Source organism: Arvicola amphibius, chromosome 2 (assembly GCF_903992535.2).
Source record: "Arvicola amphibius chromosome 2, mArvAmp1.2, whole genome shotgun sequence".
In the NCBI taxonomy this organism is placed as follows: Eukaryota; Metazoa; Chordata; class Mammalia; order Rodentia; family Cricetidae; genus Arvicola; species Arvicola amphibius.
Genome location: NC_052048.2, coordinates 100,075,001 through 100,095,811, shown reverse-complemented (window position 1 = coordinate 100,095,811; position 20,811 = coordinate 100,075,001). Strand labels below are relative to the sequence as shown.

Here is a 20,811-nt window from a genome sequence, read left to right as displayed (position 1 = left end):
TGTTCAGCCCTAAAGGAAACTTCACACACACACATGCACACACACACACACACACACACACATGCTGCACCCCCTTTCCAAGGCTTATGGGTCATTGTGGGAGAGGTGGAAAGAGTGTAAGAGGCAGAGTTGATGCCTGACAGGAGATAAACATCTTCTGGACACAGCAGGGCAGATCTCATGGTGGTTTTGATGACTGTCTATTTAAAACCCCTGTCAGCCTGAGCCAGACCAGACCCCAGCGTGGAGCAGGGTACTGGGCACACAATCCCACACCTAGCGGTGGAGCAACCGGCAATTGTTAGCTGCTGAGAAACAATGGGCCAGTTTTCTCTGAGAGTTGTCCCTGGTAAGCCAGCCTCATTCTAATAGCAGATCACACAGCCAGGATTATTTGGGGCAGCACAGACTGGTCTTTAAGGTTTAAAAGAAGGGGGGAAAAAGGACAAAATATAGAGTTGATAGGGAAGAGGAAGTAGATACAAGAAGAGTGGGGTGTGTGGATATGACCAAAACACATTGTCTGGAACTCATACCTTCAAAGAGCTAAAAAAAACTGAGGCTTTAAATGATTCAGTTAGGGAGACTGGGAATTGTTATTAAGAATGATTTGCCTGCATCAACAATGCATAATCACCCATCCACAGGAAAATATTCAGGATGGAATCCTAGTATAGCATGCTCCTAACAGGTCAAGCAACCAGAACGGTGTGAGAGGGGATGACAAACGGATGAGGGGTCATCACTGAAAATAACCCGCTGAAGGGAAGGAAGCTGGGCGCTGTGGTGGTCCTGATGATGAGCAGTGTCGCCGTAGTTATAAACCTGAATTGGGGGTTCACTGCAGCTAAGTTACACTTGAATAGTGTTCAGGATTCTAAGGTGAAGTACAGAATTACCAGTCTCGCCTGACTCTAGAATTATATTGATGCATGAGATGGGCATCTCCGCCACAAGGGCTTAACGTGCACAGGAGGATTTTAAAGCACGTGCAGAACACATCGCCTTGTACTTTAAAAGGATGTGGTTTGCCATGGTGGGCTGTGGGTATCCATCTTGGGAATTTTTAATCAAACATTGTATTACAGCTTGAAAGGTCTCTGGGATCATAAACAGAGAAGCTTACCCAGGCCAGGCAGGTGATGGGGCAGCTGTGAAAGTCGGGGGGCCGCCCACGAGTAACCGTGGTGGGGGTGCAGGGCGGCAGGGCATTCTTAGCACATCGTATGGGACTTGTGGAGACTCTGGTGCTTTCACTAACCTAGTTTAGGTCTGCCTTATACACTCACAGAAATTTCTGTCCGCTGCCCCGGGTTATCCAAAATCAGGTTTGTCTAAAAGGCCTTGTGAAGTTTGCTCTCTCCTGCTACTGCGCTAATGGTGTCTTGTGGTAAAATAGGATGCATACAATGCAACCTCCAAGAAAACACAGACAAAAAAATAAAGACTGAAAAGAACATAGGCAAATATGGAGAAAACACAGAACCCGAAAAGAAAATAATCTCTTTCAAAATAGTTTAATTCACATTTAGTAAAAACAGCATGCCTTCTAGAAGGTCTAAGAAAGCACAACTTGCAAGTGTCTGAACTGTGACAATTTTGAGAATATCTAACGTTTTATTAGTTACCTGACCAAGAATGTGCTACAGGACATGAGAGATTAGATTATTTACATACTTTTTTTATACATTGGGCTTTTACCTAAAATCTTATAAAGGTAATACTTCATTAAAAACTAACTTAAATCCTAAAATTACAGAGAACAGAGAAATCTGGTTAAGGTGACACATGTCTTCTCTGGCCGAATGCATGGCAGGGCTAGCATGGTGGCCGTGTCTTCTTCACCGCCTTATACGTGGTGAGGAAGTCGGCTGGGGAAATTAACCGAGCTGCCAGGAGAATGAGAAAGAAGCGCTGCTTGGTCTATGGGCAGAATACTAAGGTTCTAAGCCCTTGTTGCCTTGAAAAAGAAGGAGGTAAATATGTGTAAATACAATAAAATTAGAAAATGATCACGAATAATAAAGACCTTAATGACCTCGGATAGCTTCTTAATTTGAATAAGGACACACATTTTGTTATGAGAGTACAATTTCATTCATTCATGTCTTGATAGTTTAGTAATTAACTCATTTTGATATGTTAGTCCATGCTTTGCTAGATGGGAATAAAAGACTCCTAATACACATGCTTAGAATAAATAACACTACAAAGGGCATCTTCAGCTGCGGAGTATGCCTGTGACCACAGGCCACACCCACCAGCAGATCCAGAATATTTTGTGTTTTGAAACAGTAACACCATGTTAAACATTTCATGTTTTGTGGTGCGTGTGTGTGGGTGTGTTGCGTATCTCTGTGTATGCTGTGTGTGTTGTGTGTTTTGTTTTCTCGCTAATGTTGGTCTTTACTTCAGGTCAGATTCCAGACTTTGCAGGAGTCGTCACTCACAGTTCTGGGAACACAGACGGCCCTTCATTAGTGACGCTTCAACTTAAGGGAGTCACAAAAGCAACATGCACCAGTAGATACTATACTTCAAATGTCGACTCTTGCCAGCGCTGGTGACAGTGTTCCCCAATATTCACAGGGGAACCCCTGGAATTCTGATGGGAATATCAGGGTAGAATCCTATCCAGGGTCAAGAAACATCAATAGCCCACCCTTCCTTCTTGGTCAACGTCTCTATTAGAAACTTATTAATGTCCCAAATGCTTCGCTCTGCTGGGAGACCTGAACACTGCTCATCCACCCTCCAGCCACTGAGGCCCCTCTCAGGAAGGTTTCAGCTCGGATTTCCACCTGCCTGGGCCAACAGCCAGAGGACCTGCAGGCCAGGGCTATTGCTACAATTTTTTTAATTTATTGCAATCACAAATATATCATTTCCTCCTTCCTTTTCCTCCCTCCACATACCCTCTCGCTCTTTCAAATTCATGGTCTCTACTTCTCATTAGTTATTACATAATGTATATAAACATATATTCCTACACACACAAATATAACCTGCTTAGTCTGTATGTTCCTTGTACTTGTTTTCAGGGCTGTCCATTTGGCATGAACAATGGTGTGCTCTTCCCTGGTTAAGACTATTTCCCCCGCTGTCAGCACCCCTTAGATGCCTGGGTTCTTTGTGTAGGGTTGAGGCCTCGTGGTCTCTCCCACACCCCAGATCCACTTTGGCATATCTACTGTCCTTGTTCAGCTCGTGCTGAGGCAGTCATGGTGGTGAGGCTTCACGGGTGTAGCTGGACAGTCCAGGAGACACGGTCTCCCAGCCAGGCTTGCTTTGTATTCATTTAAAAAAATCTTCAACCGGGTGGGTGACGGGGATTAGCTCCTGGCAACTGTTCCCGATGCTTCTTACTTTTAAAACTAGTTTGTTACATACCTCAGTTTAAACTGGATCTTCTGAACCGCTGTCTATCTAGTACAGGGGCAGCATTTTCTTCCTAGGCAGGAAAGGGTTTAATATTACGTAAGACTTCAAAGCCTCTTTCTACTTAATTAGTCTCAACCAGGGATTCTCAACCTTTGCCAAGCAATGAGTCAATTAAACACCGTCCACAGCCGGCTCACTGCCATCTACAAGTTTCTAGTTTCAAGTCTCTGTGTAACTCCAGCCTGTGCTTCAGCTTAAGTGAGGAAGGGTACTCATTTTGGGTGGCTTACCTGCCTCAGGCAGGAGGGTGTCCCCATTCCCTTTTCTTTTCTGCTGTGTCTGCTGAGCCCGGGAAAGAAGATGGGGGATAAAGCAGGCTGGGACCCATAGCACAAATTTGCCAGAAATGCTCACTTTATTGCACCCCCCCTTCCACCCTAATCCTTCAATGTCATTCACCCATTAATTAAAGGGGGCCCTCTGCTCTCTTTTCCTGGTAAGTACAGCAATCTAGTCAGGAGTTCACCAGGAATTCATGCTTTTTTTAAAAAAAAATTTTAAAATTCAGGAATATTTCTAAAGAGGCTGAGAATTCCTGGTGTAACAAAAAATTATGTGGTCTTAAAACTTTTTAAATTTAGTACTTTAGCCAAACCAAAATAAACAAAATGTAATTTCATTCAAAAGTTACTATTAGTAAGAAAAAATTAATCACAAATTATTATAGCACTAGAGCATGCGAATGAGCCTGAATTCTCAGGATGAGGATTTAAGCAAATACAACTCTAAAATTACTTGGTTAGGCAACTAAAATTATTCTGACTATATTTAAAACCATATAAAATAACACAGGAAAACAAGTTCTCTTATTATTGAAAATACTTCTTCTGTTTGTGTTGTTAGTTTTCTGAAATCAGGCCTCACATAGTCCAAGCTGGTCTCAAAAATCCCTATGTAGCTGAGGCTGGCCTTGAACACCTGACTCTCCTATTTCCATCTCCTTAGCACTGGGATTATAGGCAATTGTCACCATGCCAGAAAGGCTTAGAGTTGACAGAGCAGGACTCCTGATCCTTAATCACCCAGCACCACAGAAGCTGACTCAAACTGAAATAGCAGTGGTGCCAGGCATGGTGGCGCACGCCTTTAATCCCAGCACTCGGGAGGCAGAGGCAGGCGGATCTCTGTGAGTTCGAGGCCAGCCTGGTCTATAAAACAGGTTCCAGGACAACCAGGGGTAAAGATATTCTCAGAAGTAAACCCTCCAAAGGCCATGGTGAGTGACAGGATGCTACATCAGCTCACCTTCTATAGCTGAGGGTGGAGGTAAGGGGGCTCAGACAGCCTAAGACTGAGTGACAGAACTTAAGAGACGGGCAGGGTTCGAGGATCCTTTTTCTATTACTTCATTCAGTTTAATGCAGAGTTTTGACTGTGAGTGAATCAGACTGAGCTATGCGATATAAAAAGACACAGACACACACTGACATGTAGACTCAGAGGGATAACGGTGACTCAGGAACCCATCTGGCCTGTCAATTTTTGTACCAGTAGGAGAAAGGATGTTGGTCTAGAAAGTTCATGCAATAAACTGATGTTCTGCAGGAATCTGGATTGTCTACCTCTAGCTACAGAAATGGACTGCCTAGTGCTAAGGTGCCATGTGCTTGGAGATGCTGAAGCTTCAAGAAAGCACTAGTTAGGCGCTGGGGCTTCAGAGCCAACCTCTCTCAGAAAGACAGTAAGGGCTGTCTGGAACATTCTGCCAACTTCATGACCTGTAAGTCCACAAATTCCAAGCATAGGACAAAACAGACACACAGACCATGTTTTAATTTTTAATCAGAATGTGAATTGTCATTGCTATAGTGAATAAAACTCCATGAGTCAGAATGGCATGCAACTCTTTATTGTTCCTAGTCTACGTGTGCACTTGGCACTCCAGTAATGACTTCACAGACAGTGTGAATAAAGGACTTCCATGACTGTGAGCTGTGACCACTCACCTGGAGAGAAACCAAACTGCTTCTCAAGTACCAGTTACATGATACAGCAAACTAATAAACATTAGAAGTAGTAAAATGCATAATGTCGGCAACATCGTGCTGTTTTTAATGCTTAAAATACCTGTTAGAGATCATGCAACATATGTACTTCATGACAATGCTCAATTACACTCAAACAGCCAGGCACTGAAACATGGAGCAGCTACCAGCACAGTGTCAAGTAAACAACACAGGTCCAGTCAGTGATAGACATCTGCACGAACACTAAGCCTGTGGCCTCACCATCTACAGTCCTACCTGTGGCCCAGGACATACTGCTAGAACCGACTCTGTAAATGAGCTCTGACCAAGTGACACACAGTTCTGATGCATGATGATGACAGGCACACTTCTAGCCTACATGACACTTAAATGTGTGTGCTCATTCTAGCTTTGCTAAGAATAATGGCAAGTGTTGCGTCATGGCCACACTGGCTGTCTTTGTTCTTGCTCTGTTGTGGCGTCTAAGCTCTTCTTTAGAGCACACTGCAGTTTTACAGAGCTGACTTAGGAAGATATGTGACACAGCCTGCTGCAGCACAGAAGGCAGTGCCTCACTTTCACCAAATTCACTATTTGCTCACTGCTTTGTCTAGAAGCACTATCACTCTTTTAATGTAACAATTTCCTGACACAGTCATTCAGTAACAATCTACACCCTTGTCTTCCTGACTCTTTCGGAAAGGGCTCCTGCTTAGGCCTGGGATGTAGCTCAGCCATTCTTTACTAGCATCTGTGAACTCCCAGGTTTAATCACCAGAACCACTAATTATATATATATATATATATATATATAATATATATATATTGTATTTTTTCTTAGCCATGAGCTAAGCTGGGTTAGGTTAGATGCATAATTCAGGAATTGCAGAATAGCCCAGGATGGTTTTGAGGGCACAGGTGTTGGAAGCCTGGGCTAGGTCTGGAGAGAGCATCCCAGAATACATTGCCCTCTCCCACCTCCTCTGCTAAGGACTCATCATGGCCCAGGCACAGTGCTTTGGGTTCTGCTGACTCACTTTCTTATCAGTTTTTATCACCTTCTTCAGTATATATTTTCTACTTAAATTCTAAGACCTCTTTAAAAAGCAATGAGTCTTACATAGTATACTGGCTATCCATTTGCTAGGCATTCACTTTTAGTCTCTGGTCTCTACTCTAAAACCTATAAATCTGTACCAAAGATTAAATTCTAACAGCAAAATTGGTTTCTGCTTCATCTAACACTATATCTTCCCTCAAATGTTTCATGAATATTTTATAAAGGAGATTTCTAGGTTTTCTTCCTTGTGATTTAAGCCTTTCAGCTTTAAATGCACGTCTGACCTATTTTTATATTCAGCCTGTTTCTCACTGATCTGTGCGGTTGTGTGCCAGGAAAGGGCATGATGGTGGTGAGACTGCAAACTGCCCATGATGCAGGCGAAAATGGAGATGACTGGTGGCCATGCTGTCTCAGGCTTCCCTCTGCTTCCCCACGTGCCTGACCACCTCCATTATCTGTGATGATAAACATGATGAGTAATGGTAATGAATCCATTCAAAGTTCATGACAGTCTTGTCCTTAGGGCAGGACAAGGCTACTTCACTTCTCTTTTGCTTAGAGAATGCTTTCTCTCTCTTCTCCAAAGCCCGTGCTCTCCGAGGCAGCTGCGTGCAGCTCAGATGCATCTTTCGAGAGCCTGGTGTAACTGGAACGCTGGCTTCGTTTGTGCGTCATGCTCTTCAGATTTTCATTCTGAACAGCAGTTGGGTTGGGGCTGGGCCCAGGCCTCAAAATGACCTGAGGAGTTTCCCTGATTCCCTCCATCTCATCAAAGTTCTGGTTGGCTCTGTTGGCTGGCGCGGTATTGTTGTTGAGAGTAACAGTACTGGGTGTTCGGTTCAGATTGTAGGCCTTCTGGCATGCGGGCCAGCTTTCTTCAGGGCTGCTAGCAATCAGGCTACACTCAGAAGGGCTTTTCTTGTCTTCCGAGCAAATGGACATCCGAGCTATAATTGGATCTTGCAGGCCACTCAGACTGTGTGGCATCCCACGCTTCCCGCTGTGGCCATCATCTTCAAGCTCTATGAGATTTGCCTTTTCCAGCTGGGAGTCGTCTGCGGCTTCATTGTGAAGGGAGTGGTTGGGAGAGCTCTCGTTTGACCTCACTCCCGAATCTGAGGAATCTTTTTTGTCAAGGAGAGCATCTGACAAATATTCTTTTGCTTTAATGAATGTTCTGATTGGCTCAGCACTGTGTTCTGGAGACTTGGATGTTCTCTCTGCTTTGCCTTCAGCCTTTTTCTCCTTACCATCTTTAAGCAGTGGGGTATTATCTGACTCTTCGGTACCAGATTCATCCTCATCACTGGGCAGTTTCTGGTAGCGCAGACCACCTCCCTTAAGCTTCAAGTCTGTCTGGAAGAGACTGGGCCTTTCTGAGGATTTCTTGCCTGGGAGAAGCTTACTACCTGACTGGTCAGATTTTTCATCTTCTTCAGTAATAGGGTCCAGGGGTGAGGCATCATTAGTGGATACCCCTGAAGAGGAGTAATCTATGACATCCCCCCTCTTCATTAAGAATGACTTCCGCCCATCATCCTGCTTTAGCTCACTCTCCTTCCCCCTTTCTTGCTCTAGATTAGAATGAATGGAGCCCCCTGAAGAACTCTGACCTATATAGTATGTGCTGTGTGGAGAAGATCTGCCACTTATTGTTGACGACCCTGTGCCCCCTTCTAACTGGGCCATCTGGGCAATGTACTCTCTATAGGCATCTCTATATTCGGCCTGCACCTTATCAGTAAGCTTTGAAATTTCAATACTGGAGTCCTGGGAATTCAGACTCGAGAGACTTGGGGTTCTGCGAGTTTGTGACTGTGAAGACAGAAAAAAAAATTTAAGAATTCAAATAAGAAGGGGAAAAGACATAACAAACATCAGTTTAGGAAATACATATGTACACTAAGAATTTAAAAATTATCAAAATACCAAGGTCTTAAAAAAGTCGACCTAACAGTTTACCAAAAGCTATGAATTTATGAATAATTCTGTTATTAACTTACCAATTTTAGCAACATTAATTTACTGTTTTTATTTAAAAGAACAATTTCAGGTTGTATGTCATTTGAGCAACTGCCCTAAGTAATTTCAAGTTTTTATTTAAGGTAAAAACACTTTCATTGAGAAAGAATTCCTCTTAGAAGAGAAAAAGAAGAAATAAAGACAAATCTCAAAACCAAAACACTCAAGTCTTCAAGGTCTTATAAAAGAACTTGTCTCAGATATACGCTGGGAAGTTCCTGTCACATCTAGTTCAGAGGAAGAAAATGTTCCTAAGCGAGACAGAAGAGGTGACAACAAAGGTCTGTGGTGCGCAGCAGCAGCGGCTGTGGTCAGCTGGGCAGGGAGGCAGAACGGGCTACTTTGAAGGAGTTTCTAAGACTGAGTGGGAAGGTTCCTGCTGTGTTAGAGCCAAGGAAAGCTAATAGATGAGGAAGTAAAAGTACAGGTTAGGAAAAAGAATCATGGTGGAGTTTAAGAATGGGCCACAGGAAAGGCTAGAACAAAGGTGTAGGGCAAACCATCTTTCCTTTGGAGGGGGCGGTCCCGCAGGATGCCGCCCGACTCCCTCCACCCACTAAGGACTGCTCTCAAGTGCTGCACGTGCCCCTGGGCAGCGGACCCATGGCTCCTGAACTGCATTCTGCAAGACACGATGATGTCTGTGCCTTTTCTCCTCATTCACACAGGAGTGCCCAGTGGAGTTCCAGAGCCATGCGTGTGCTGCCGACAGACATGTGAGGCTGAGGACCCGGTTATCTTCTAGGAAGCCAGGCATTAAAGGTATGTGCAAAACATTCCCATTCTCAATGAACGTTTTTTGTTTGAAAAAAAGTACTTTTTTTAAAAAATGTTATTTATGTTAACCTAAAATTACTTAAAATATTTAGAAACATTTTCAGTTTCTATTTAACTATTTGTAGTAACTTATATATGCAAAAGTTTTCTAGGTCCTGATAGTACTCATTATTTTACTCTGTGTGTGTGTATGTGTGTTTGTGCCTGTGTGTGCCTCTATGTGTGTCTGTGTGTATGTGTGCATGTGTGTACATGGGTCTGGGGATGTGCATGCAGGTGAGAGGACAACTATGGGGAGCTGGTTCCTTCTTCTACCATGTGGGTCTCAGAGGTCACAGTCAGAGGTCATCAGGATGAGGCAAGCATCTTCCCTGCTGAGCTGTCCCTCCAGCCCAGGGTCCTGACTGCTCCTAAGAGCACAGAGGGAGCTGTGAGAGCTGCTGTGCTGGTGGGGAGACAGTGCTGAGCAGCGAGGAGGAGGGGCTTCTCAGAAGGCTGGGAAAGAAAAGAAGGGCTTCTGTGGGAACAGAGACACCAAGGGACCATATGTAAACTCGGCTCATTGTAAAGTAATTCTTGTAGTGGTCGGTATTCAATAATAAAATGGCTTCTCCATTTAATGAAGATTGAATGGAAAAAAAGAAAAAACACTGTCACTGCCAAATAAAAGCCCTCTCCAGGAGCAGCAGCCAGCACTGCCCTTCCCACACTGCCCAGACAGAGCTTCCTGGAGCTCCTGACTTTGCCTCTCTCACTGATCTCCTATGCCCTGCTCTGGTTCTGCGGAGCTTACTGTCTTCTAGTCCTCCCTCACCCTTCGCACATCACTCACTTGCACTTCTGCTCCTGATGCTCGCCCCTGTCTACGAGTATCTCCACAGGAGCACGCATGTGAGTATCTCCACAGAGAGCACGCGTGTGAGTATCTCCACAGAGAGCACGCGTGTGGCAACCCGCACAGGATGTAGGTCTGTGGTCCCAGCACTCAAGAAGCTGAGGCAGGAGATTCACTTGAGTCCAGGGGCTGAAGCCCAGCCTGAGCAGCACGAAAGAGCAAGTGTGGTGTGTGCTGCGTCCCTGTGCACAAAGGGAAACCAGACCGAATGTCTCCATGAGTAGCAGCCGTTTCCCACACAGATGTACTCTGGCTGATGGCCACTGAGTCTCAAAAGAGAATACCAAAAGAAAGGGAAATTTGCAACCACCCTAATACAGCCCCATTCTCAGTCTGTATAGACAGCGCTGGCCTTGAACTCACAGAGATCCTCCTGCCTCTGCTTCCCGAATGCTGGGATTAAAGGCGTGCGCCACCATTCTTACTCTCCATTCTTTTTTGACTGTTTTCACCATTTTTGTCAATTTCTGAATAACCTAACTTTCTCCTGTGCTTTACACCAATTCTTCCCCTGCAGATAAAAACCAAGCCCTTAAGTAGACATCCCTTCTTCTTGCCCAGCTGGGTTCGTAGTCAGCACTCTCTAAACGAGAGTCTAACGTACCAGCACATTTGCATTATTCTCCAATCATATGAAAAATGGCATAAAATAAATACCTGCCAACTCAGATTACTATGCCGTGGGGCTCCCTCTTCTAGGCCAAGTGTGTTCAGTTCTTCAAAGCTGAAGTTCAGGGTGTAGGGAGTCTGGCTGGAAAGCTCCGTGTGAGGCAGTTCACTGTGAGAAGCACGGCGAGCAGACTCCCCATGAGGAACTGGGGCGCTGGAGTTCTCATTGAGAAAGCGTGGGTCTTCAGGGACTACCTGGTTTTCCATACTCCTCATTTCCAAGACCTTAACAAAAGATGAATATCGTCTGCATTGTCAAACTACATGACAGAGGCTTCAGTGCCCAGTTACCACAACATGGTCCAGAAGACACTTGGCACTGCGACCATGCAGTGGATTTATTCCAAACCTTACCTTAGTCCTATTAATAATGATAAGAGAAGTATCAGCATTTTAGTTTACAAATTTTTAAACTTAGGGAAAAACAAAATTCAACTGGAGTGTATGAAAGGAAGCCAGAGTCGAAGCGGAGAGCAGCAAGAACTATATACCAGGTTGAGACCTAAGGATAGAAACCACTCTGCTCCAAAGACAGCAAAGAGTGGGTACTCAGAGCCAGTGGGCGGGAGGTCGGGAAGGCTAGTTTTCAAGGGATTCTGGGTAAACCAATTTGGCAAGATTCTTGAAGATGAGGGACAAAAAGGAACCTGAGGAGCGCCAGGGTGATCTTATGTTGAAGGTAGGGCTCTCTCCAAAGTGGCTCGTGTGTATTGCTGCTGGCACAGAGCAATAGACAAGGACAGACGGTAAAGGTTGAGGACTGGAGGGCTCAGAGCAACCTACCAGGAATTGGTCAAGGAGAGCATTTTTGTCAACAAAAAGCAGGAGGATCTCTGTGAGTTCAAGGCCAGCCTGGTCTACAGAGCGAGTTCCAGGACAGGCTCCAAAGCCACAGAGAAACCCTGTCTCAGAAAGAGAGAGAGAGAGAGAGAGAGAGAGAGAGAGAGAGAGAGAGAGAGAGAGAGAGAGAGAGAGAGAGAGAGAGAGAGAGAGAGAAGTTACACACACCGAATGCAAACAGTTTTTAAATGAATATGGAAAATTATCGGCTTGGACTAGCACTCCTTAGTTCTGGGTTTGTACAATGGTGCAGACAACTTTATATAATGTAATACAGTGCTCTGATAATGCTGTAAAACCTTACCATGCTTCTGAAAAGATGCCAGTCTCCAAAGTTCATATTCATCTCTTTCTTCAGCTCGTCAACACTGCACTGAGCCAATACCCGGCCATTTATGTTTGCCTGAGTGAAAACAAAAACAAAATCAGAAGCGTTCTGAATTCCTGGTGGTTTCAAGTCTGCTTCAGAGAGGCTGCACTCAGAGTGGCCATCACTCTCCATGCAACACAGTGAGCTGCACCTCAGCCACACAAACCATTCGACATTTTCCTAACTGTCAAGCATTTCAGAGAAACAAAGCACACTTCAGGACCAACCAGCCTCTCAAATGATTCCACCTGCTCTGTACTGGGCAGTAACAAACCCACCTAATTTTGCTTTTTGAATCTGAGAAAATATTAACATGAACACAGGGTTGCGGCTGGGAGGAAGAATGATTTCTATCCTGTGAGTGTGTTAGTTGCCAACCAAGATCTAAATAAAGTGTGTCTAACAAGCTGATTCACCACTTACAATACATAAAGAATGCTCAGATTCTGACTTCCCAGTTTATTAAACTTACTGTAGGCTTTCAATTTGGGGGGCCCTGTAATTCTAGCTGCACTTAAATGAGAAACACTAGCATAATTCAAGGGTGGCCTTCTGACTTTATGTGGGAAAAATCCTGGCTACTATCTGGTAAAATGAGGTAGTATTTATGTTGGGATGGGTCGGATGTTCCATTTCCAGGTTAATTCCAAAGGAATGAGCATCCAGAGCCTGTCCATGGAGACTGAGAGCAGACTCCCGACACTAAGCATGTACCTGCAGGAGCATGGTCTGTGTTTGTGAAGGAGGTACTGACTCAGACGGACAGGGAGAGGCATGGATTAGCTCTGTAAGAAAACAGGCATGTGTTGAGTACTTCTGACCACATGTGGGCTAAGATCAGCCACATGGTGTCTATAAATGCATGTAATTCTTTAAATGCACAAGCAGCAGAGGCCTGCTAACAATGTTCTATTACAATAACTGTGATATGAAATCTTAGGATAGAAGAAAAATCTGCAACTGGATGTGATTAACTTTATGTAGGCAACGTCTTCTCTGCACCTCCAGACATACTGTCCAGTTTAGGGTGACTCTGGAGCTATAAGACATGCAAGAAAAGAACCTTCACGAATGCACCAGCCTTGCAAGCCCACCCTCTGTGGTTCTTCAAACATAATACAACCATAACTCTCACATGATAAAAAAAATGACTTTTTGTAGGTAATGAACTCTACTCTGTGATTACTATGAAGCCACACAAACACATACTGCAGGGTGGGTATCCTTCCCCAGAATGCCTGGAAATAACATCACTTCTGAGCACAGTGATCCCCACTTACAGAAGGATATGCCTTCGGACTTTCCTCACTGAGCACCCAGCACAAAGTCCAGCTCAACAGGCCCGACAGTGAACCTACACTGATCTCCATGCTCAGAAAGCTTCCTGTTCCAGAGATTCTGGGTTAGAACCGCATACTGTGTGGCAGCTGAAGCTAGTGGGCATCCCAAGGAGCTCCCCAGGCTCTCTGCTCCACAGTGAATGATCTGTATGCTCATCGTGCCATTCTATTCCCCTATAATAGACCATGTGAGACAGCACTGCTAGTCAGTTATTCTTTCTTTAATCTACTTAGAATTAGAAAAAAAGAGCAATTGTAGGACCCGAAGCAAGAAGCACCCATTTCACTTAGAGGTGTTGCATGTAATGGCTCGGTGTGAAGATGTGCTGCCCAGCACGTGGCCTGTCTTCTGTGCTCTCAGGCCTTTCTCTAGGTAATATGGAAACATACACGTCACCTTTTTGATTGTTGCGCAATACTGAGACAACATGGTCTGGTCCAGCCCTTCTATTTGCCTCAACTTTTCAGAAACGATATCCACGGTCATGGAACTCAGCAGCAGCCCTGTGCCTGTGGAGGAGGCTGACCCCTAGGTAAGCCAAGGGAAATACAGATAAGTAGCATTAATGTGGAATGTGTGGGGTCACGTGACAGAAAAATTCATTAAGTTATTTTGCTGAAATAAAGAAAACACAGCCAGTGCATATAGAATTTAAGAAAATGCCCTTAATAAGTAGACTCAGCTACTGTGACATGTAATGAATAGTATTTATTATGGGAAAGCCAGCCTGACCCAAACCACTTTTCTCAGATAGTCATCTTGTGGACCAGGCTACATCTAGTCCTCATGATTATACTTAACTTTGAGAAATAAGGGAACTGCCCTCAATAAGAGGGAGAGAACTTAAGGAGGAGGAGGATAAGGAGGAGGAGGAGGAGGAAGAGGAGAGGAAGAAGAGGAAGAGGAAGAGGAGGAGGAGGAAAAGAAGAAGAAGAAGAAGAAGAAGAAGAAGAAGAAGAAGAAGAAGAAGAAGAAGAAGAAGAAGAAGACAGACACTTATAGAATACAAAAGAAACATCTAAGAATAATTTTTAAGTGCTTATATCAAACAATTAAGTAACCTTAAAAACACTCTGTGCACTGCCTTGGTAGTCAGGCTTCCAGAATCTAGGGAGTGGTGGACTAGGACCAAAGTGTAGCTGATCAGGTTTTATATGAATGTACTGTTTTCTTTGCTCCAACTATTTCTAAAAAAGGGTTCTGGAAGTTATAGCCCTGATAAGAAAAACCATAGTACAGAAAATGCTATAAAGGTGATGGCATTCTGATCTGCCCTGTTTACCCTTCAATATAATATTCATATGAGAAATAGAACTTATCGCCCCCTTAAGAGAATATAAATTTGGCTGGGAGTGGTGACACACACCTTTAATCCTAGCACCCAGGAAGCAGAAGCAAGTGGATCTCTCCTAGTTCAAAGCCAGCATGACCTACATAGCAAGTTCCGGGACAGTCAGGCAGGGAAAGGTAAATAAATGTTTCAATAAATGTTCTACTGACTCTTCTACCAGTGTCAAGAAATAGTAGACTATCCTGTAGTTTAAAAATGCCTGTTAGATACAGTCAACCTTATCTGTAGTGTGAAAACATAAATAGTTGTACTACCTGAGAAATACACGGACATATATTGTGTGTGTGCATGCATGCATGTGTGCATGTGACAGATGGAACTGTATTACTCAGACAGCAGGAGCAGCAACTTCATGAGTCAAGGCTCTACCTAGCTTACAAAAGCAACACAGGTACATCAAAGTTTAGAAACAGATGACCTGGAGCAAACTGCATCAAATACACTCATTTGTAGTTTGCTTTTATTTAACTATAAAATGCATCATATCGGGGCTGGAGAGATGGCTCAGAGGTTATGAGCACTGCCTGCTCTTCCACAGGTCCTGAGTTCAATTCCCAGCAACCACATGGTGGCTCACAACCATCTGTAATGGGGTCTGGTGCCCTCTTCTGGCCTGCAGGCATACAAACAGACACAGAATACTGTATACATAACAAATAAATAAATATTTAAAAAATGCATCATATCTTACATGGTCCAAAGTTGCACTGCCTTTAAAATATTAACAGCAAAAGACTAGTCTTTTCATCCTTGGATCTTCATATCTTTGCACATGGCCCTTTTCTGCCTCGTCAGTCAGTGTTCCATGTTCACTATGCACTATCAATACGTGAATTTTAAATACCATGTTGACTTCCTCTTCATGTGCCATGAAACACCCACATTAATTGACTATTTTGATGACTTTATTTACATAGATATTTACATATTTACATGATGGTTTGTGAGCCATCATCTTCAAAAGAAACAAACTCCTGTTCCCGTTAGTAGTCTCTCCCGTCTTTCAACACCACCTTAGTCCCTGGCAATCAATCAGTTAGTTTCCACCTCTGGGTTTGAAATGTCTGTTTTAGACACTTTATATAAATGGGACCGTACAACATGTGTCCTTCCCTCTCTGACTCTAACTCAGTGTGTTATTTTAAGGCTCATTCATCTTGTCACATGTCACTTCCTTTTACTGGTGAATAAGACTGATCTTTTAAATGTTATCCAATCCTTTAACTTGGGTCCTTGCTCTCAATATATTTATATTGGCTTACTTTCTTTTCTGTTTAAAAATATCACAAAAGTAGAATTTCATCAATAAAATATAGATTATGATAGATTATAGTTCATAGGGAAAGTCCATGAATTCATACTAAGAAGACTAAATTTATTTTTGTTTTGATGTAAGAATACTCTATGAAAAAAAAAAGAACTCTCTGTGTAGCCCTGGCTGTCCTAGAACTATGTACATCAGGCTGGCCTTGTACTGAGAGATGGCTGACCTCTGCCACTCAAGTGCTGGGACTAAAGGGATATGCCACCACTCCTGGCCTTAAAGATTAATATGTAACTAAGTGAATTAAGAGGAAAAGACAACTTTTCCTTATGGAATTCCAATTAATAAATGTGGCAGAGAGAAACAGAAAATCTCCACTAGGCAACCACCATTGCTACAATAGCTGTATTATAATAAACTCCATTGATGGCCATCAATTAATGGGCGAAAGCCAAGCAAGTTGAACAGAACATGGCAGAGTTTCGAAAATCCACCCCAAGAATTTATTAGTTAGGAAAAGGAAAGCTGTAAAGTATTGACACCTAGCAGAGGCCACCTCAACCAAGGAGTTAAGACCATGCCTGACTCCTATTTGTAAGTTGGTCTTTATCAACTGATAAGTTATTAATTTGAAAACCATGTGTAGCAATAATTTCTTTGAATGATGTTAATCATTTTCCAAGTCTTTCATAAAGTAATAATGTATAGTTAAATTACTTTTAAATCAAATGACTTTTATAACCAAAATAATAAATTTTGAATGGAGATATCATAAAAGTAAGATGAATATAAAAATTTTATTAAGTTGCCAAATTCTTAGTAAAAACCAAGTACATTATTTTGAGAGGAAACAAGGAACCCAAATGCTAGTCCTTCAACGTTTACAGTGCATTCTCATTTGAAATCCACCTGTGTAATCCAGAACAGATCAACCAGCAGACTGGTTTTCTAAATCGGAATTTATTAATTTCTCTTTCTTATTTGGAAAACTCAACGCAGCACACATGAGCTTGTTTAAACTATAGACGGTTGAAAATGAACCTTCATCAAGATTCTCCAGTTCAAAGCAAAGCTATGAAAACACAGTTACCTGAGGTGGCGGTTTTGCTTTCTGGTGTCAGTAGGTTAACAGTATACTCTGATATCACATCTTCAGTCAATTTATTAAATAAGCTGAAAACTGATTAGTCGCAGTGACTGCCATGCAGAGGCTGAAAGCAACTACAGAAATGAATCCAAGACACAGAATGAGCAGAGATCTATAAACAGCCCAGCATGAAGTAGCCAATGACTGTCTAGCAGCCTGCTAAGGTAAGTGAGATGTCACAGGAGTTTCTGTACCTGTCTCTGTCTGTTAAACCCAGAGTCACACGGCTTTAAGGAAGGAAGGAAACAGAGTGAAGGCCATGAATGTGAAATAAACCATCAAAGCACACGCTTGCACACAGAAACAGCCCACACCAAGCCTCTTATTTCCCTCCACTCTGAACAAACTTTGCTATCAGCAGCACTGAGTGAGAAACATACAAAAACCAGTTTTATGGCATTAGTAGATATTTAGAAATTTTAAAGTTGCACTATTAAAACTTATTTTTTCATTAAAAAAATAAATCATGCATCACACATTCAACAAGAAAACTAGGTAAATCACATTTCCCATGAAAAGCTAATATTCTTCCAACATATAAGCTTAAAACTATAAAAAATTTATAAGGTTTAACTATTTATACTACCTCGAAGGACAGTTATTGTTCAGAAATACACCATTAAATATGAGTGTTGATCCTAACAGAAGCCTCAGTTGTTTGTTCAAAAGATGTCTTGAAACTTACAGCCCAACAAATCAGGAATGTAAAAAAGAAAAAAAACCCACCACAGTCTTTGATTGCCATACTGTAGAATTCTAAGAACTCTATTTCAAAGAAAACAAGCATTGTTCTTACTTATTCTTATGAACTTACATATCAGTGAGCTACATTTTTGAAAGCTTAAATAAAGCCATCCACAGATGACTGATAGATTTAAAGTAACTGACTTTAACTGTTTTAGTGAGCAAGCCTTTGCTAGCCTTCCCTCAGACATCGGTCTTTGAACAGGGTCAGTATCTGGAGTCCACAGGGGCCTCTTCTACCTATTACAAATAAGCTTTCAGAAGGTGCTCTATATGCACATCCCCATAGGGTGTGCACTGGATCAGACCAGTCAGTGCAATGATGGTCTACTCTAAGGTGCTCCCAAACAGGAAATGCAATTAGAAACTGTTAATTAGCTGCAAATAAAACTTGGCTCTTCTTCCTCCTGTGTTATGTTATTTTGATCACTAGGTAACTTAATCTTCACATGGCTGGAGAAATAGTCCTGTCAAAGATGATAGATAAAGCCGGGCGGTGGTGGCGCACGCCTTTAATCCCAGCACTCGGGAGGCAGAGGCAGACGGATCTCTGTGAGTTCGAGGCCAGCCTGGTCTACAAGAGCTAGGTCCAGGACAGGCTCTAAAAAAGCTGCAGAGAAACCCTGTCTTGAAAAACCAAAAAAAAAAAAAAAGAAAAGAAAAAAGAAAAAAAAAAGATGATAGATAAAGCTTAACACTACAGTGTAAGGACACTTTAAATAAAAAGGAAGAAAAAAAACCACTAACATGTTTGCCTGCTTTTTAACTTAAAAATATTTTACAATACACACACACACACAGACACACACACACACACACACACACACACACACACACACACACACATGGATATCATATGCTTGCAGTGCCCATGGAGGCCAGAAGAGGGTGGTGGATCCCCTGGGACTGGAATCATCTATAGGAAGTGAGCAGATGTGTGGTACTGGCTGGAACTTGACCTGGGTCCTCCAGAGGAGCAGTCGGTACTCTCAACCACTGGTCCATCCCTTCAGTCCTTGCTTTTTAACCTTTTTAACTATACCTAGGACTTTCAATATTACTGTAGCACCATCTATGAAATATTTCATTCCATTTACTTGAAATTCAGAGAAAAAAATTAAATGAAATATGGCTTAAAGACTTCCATGCAGAAAGAAAATACAATTTGGGTTATATTTAATAAAAGGGAAAAAAACTATCATTTCCTTCTGATTCAAAGAGAATAATGAAAATCCACTTAAGTACTGTTAAAAGGGTGCATAATATTCCGCTGGTTGACACTACTGCAGGGAGTCTCTGAGGAGGGTGGGCACCTGTGGTACACACAGTCTCTGAGGGAGGTGGGCACCTGTGGTACACACAGTCTCTGAGGGGGGTGGGCACCTGTGGTACACACAGTCTCTGAGGGAGGTGGGCACCTGTGGTACACACAGTCTCTGAGGGGGGTGGGCACCTGTGGTACACACAGTCTCTGAGGGGGGTGGGCACCTGTGGTACACACAGTCTCTGAGGGGGGTGGGCACCTGTGGTACACACAGTCTCTGAGGAGGGTGGGCACTTATGGTACACACAGTCTCTGAGGAGGGTGGGCACCTGTGGTACACACAGTCTCTGAGGAGGGTGGGCACTTGTGGTACACACAGTCTCTGAGGAGAGTGGGCACCTGTGGTACACACAGTCTCTGAGGAGGGTGGGCACCTGTGGTACACACAGTCTCTGAGGGGGGTGGGCACCTGTGGTAAAGTCTCTGAGGGGGGTGGGCACCTGTGGTACACACAGTCTCTGAGGGGGTGGGCACCTGTGGTACACACAGTCTGAGGATGGTAGGCAACTGTGGTGCGCACAGTCTCTGAGGGGAGTGGGCACCTGTGGCATTCTCAGTCTCTGAGGGGAGTGGGCACCTGTGGTACACACAGTCTCTGAGGGGGGTGGGCACCTGTGGTACACACAGTCTCTGAGGGGGGTGGGCACCTGTGGTACACACAGTCTCTGAGGGGGGTGGGCACCTGTGGTACACACAGTCTCTGAGGGGGTGGGCACCTGTGGTACACACAGTCTCTGAGGGGGTGGGCACCTGTGGTACACACAGTCTCTGAGGGAGTGGGCACCTGTGGTACACACAGTCTGAGGATGGTAGGCAACTGTGGTGCGCACAGTCTCTGAGGGGGTGGGCACCTGTGGCACGCACAGTCTCTGAGGGGGTGGGCACCTGTGGCACGCACAGTCTAAAGAATGCCTACCATGCCCAATTCCTTACCCGCATCTGCAGCTTTCTCATCCAGCTCTTCTCCTGAGCAAACAAGAGACAGCTTGGTTCGGACACGGTTGCCTTGAACACAGTTGGCAAGCCCTAAAGCAGTGGTGGAAATAAAGTACCTCCAGAAAACTCCGGCTTCTCAAACTTTACTCCATGAGCTGGGGCCCATTTAGCAAAAGCTCTAATATTCATTTGAAATGCCATTATTAAATCAACATTGTCTTCAATCTCTAAACCTAATGGTAAGAACACACTGGAAAGTGTGAAATTGTTTTAATGTTGCCTATTAATTCTGAAATTTCTTTCAATTACACTTGATACTAAATTTGTCATGTCTTTTCAACAATGTATAGAAGTGATCTCCCAGAGGCCAGGAAGGGCAGACACTGGTGATCCCTTGGTGGCCTGGGAATCCACAGGCTGTGAGTGCAGGATGCCTTCCATTTTTGTCTCCTGCTCTATCCCGCCGGATAGGGCCTTCACATACTCAATAACTATATGGTGGACAGCAAGTGCTCACTCAGTGTCAGCCAGCAGTGTACAATGCTAAATCTGTAAGGAAAACAGGAGGAGGAAGAAATGCTACGATATTCCTTCCTTTGGGGGTAAAATGTCTGCCAATGAAAGGTAGTTCTCACCAGGAGCAGCAAACTCACAGCTGCT

The 20,811-nt window shown here is 43.5% G+C and overlaps 1 protein-coding gene across 6 annotated transcripts in view; it reads right to left on the bottom strand.

The window, feature by feature from the left end:
• Positions 1 to 5,268: 5,268 nt before the first annotated feature.
• The window catches only part of Kidins220 (kinase D interacting substrate 220), an 89,531-nt gene continuing 73,988 nt past the window's right edge, over positions 5,269 to 20,811 (bottom strand). For 4 of the 6 annotated variants that reach the window (XM_038318412.2, XM_038318414.2, XM_038318413.2 and 1 more), the window contains 4 exons: positions 13,782 to 13,913; positions 11,979 to 12,077; positions 10,823 to 11,059; positions 5,269 to 8,286 (listed from right to left, as the gene is read on the bottom strand). In XM_038318412.2, the coding sequence (XP_038174340.1) occupies positions 7,027 to 8,286; positions 10,823 to 11,059; positions 11,979 to 12,077; positions 13,782 to 13,913 (1,728 nt within the window). In that variant the 3' untranslated portion in view covers positions 5,269 to 7,026. Of the gene's footprint in view, positions 8,287 to 10,822; positions 11,060 to 11,978; positions 12,078 to 13,781; positions 13,914 to 17,341; positions 17,375 to 20,811 lie in introns of all 6 variants that reach the window. The other 2 variants (XM_038318410.1, XM_038318411.2) reach the window with 1 other exon arrangement.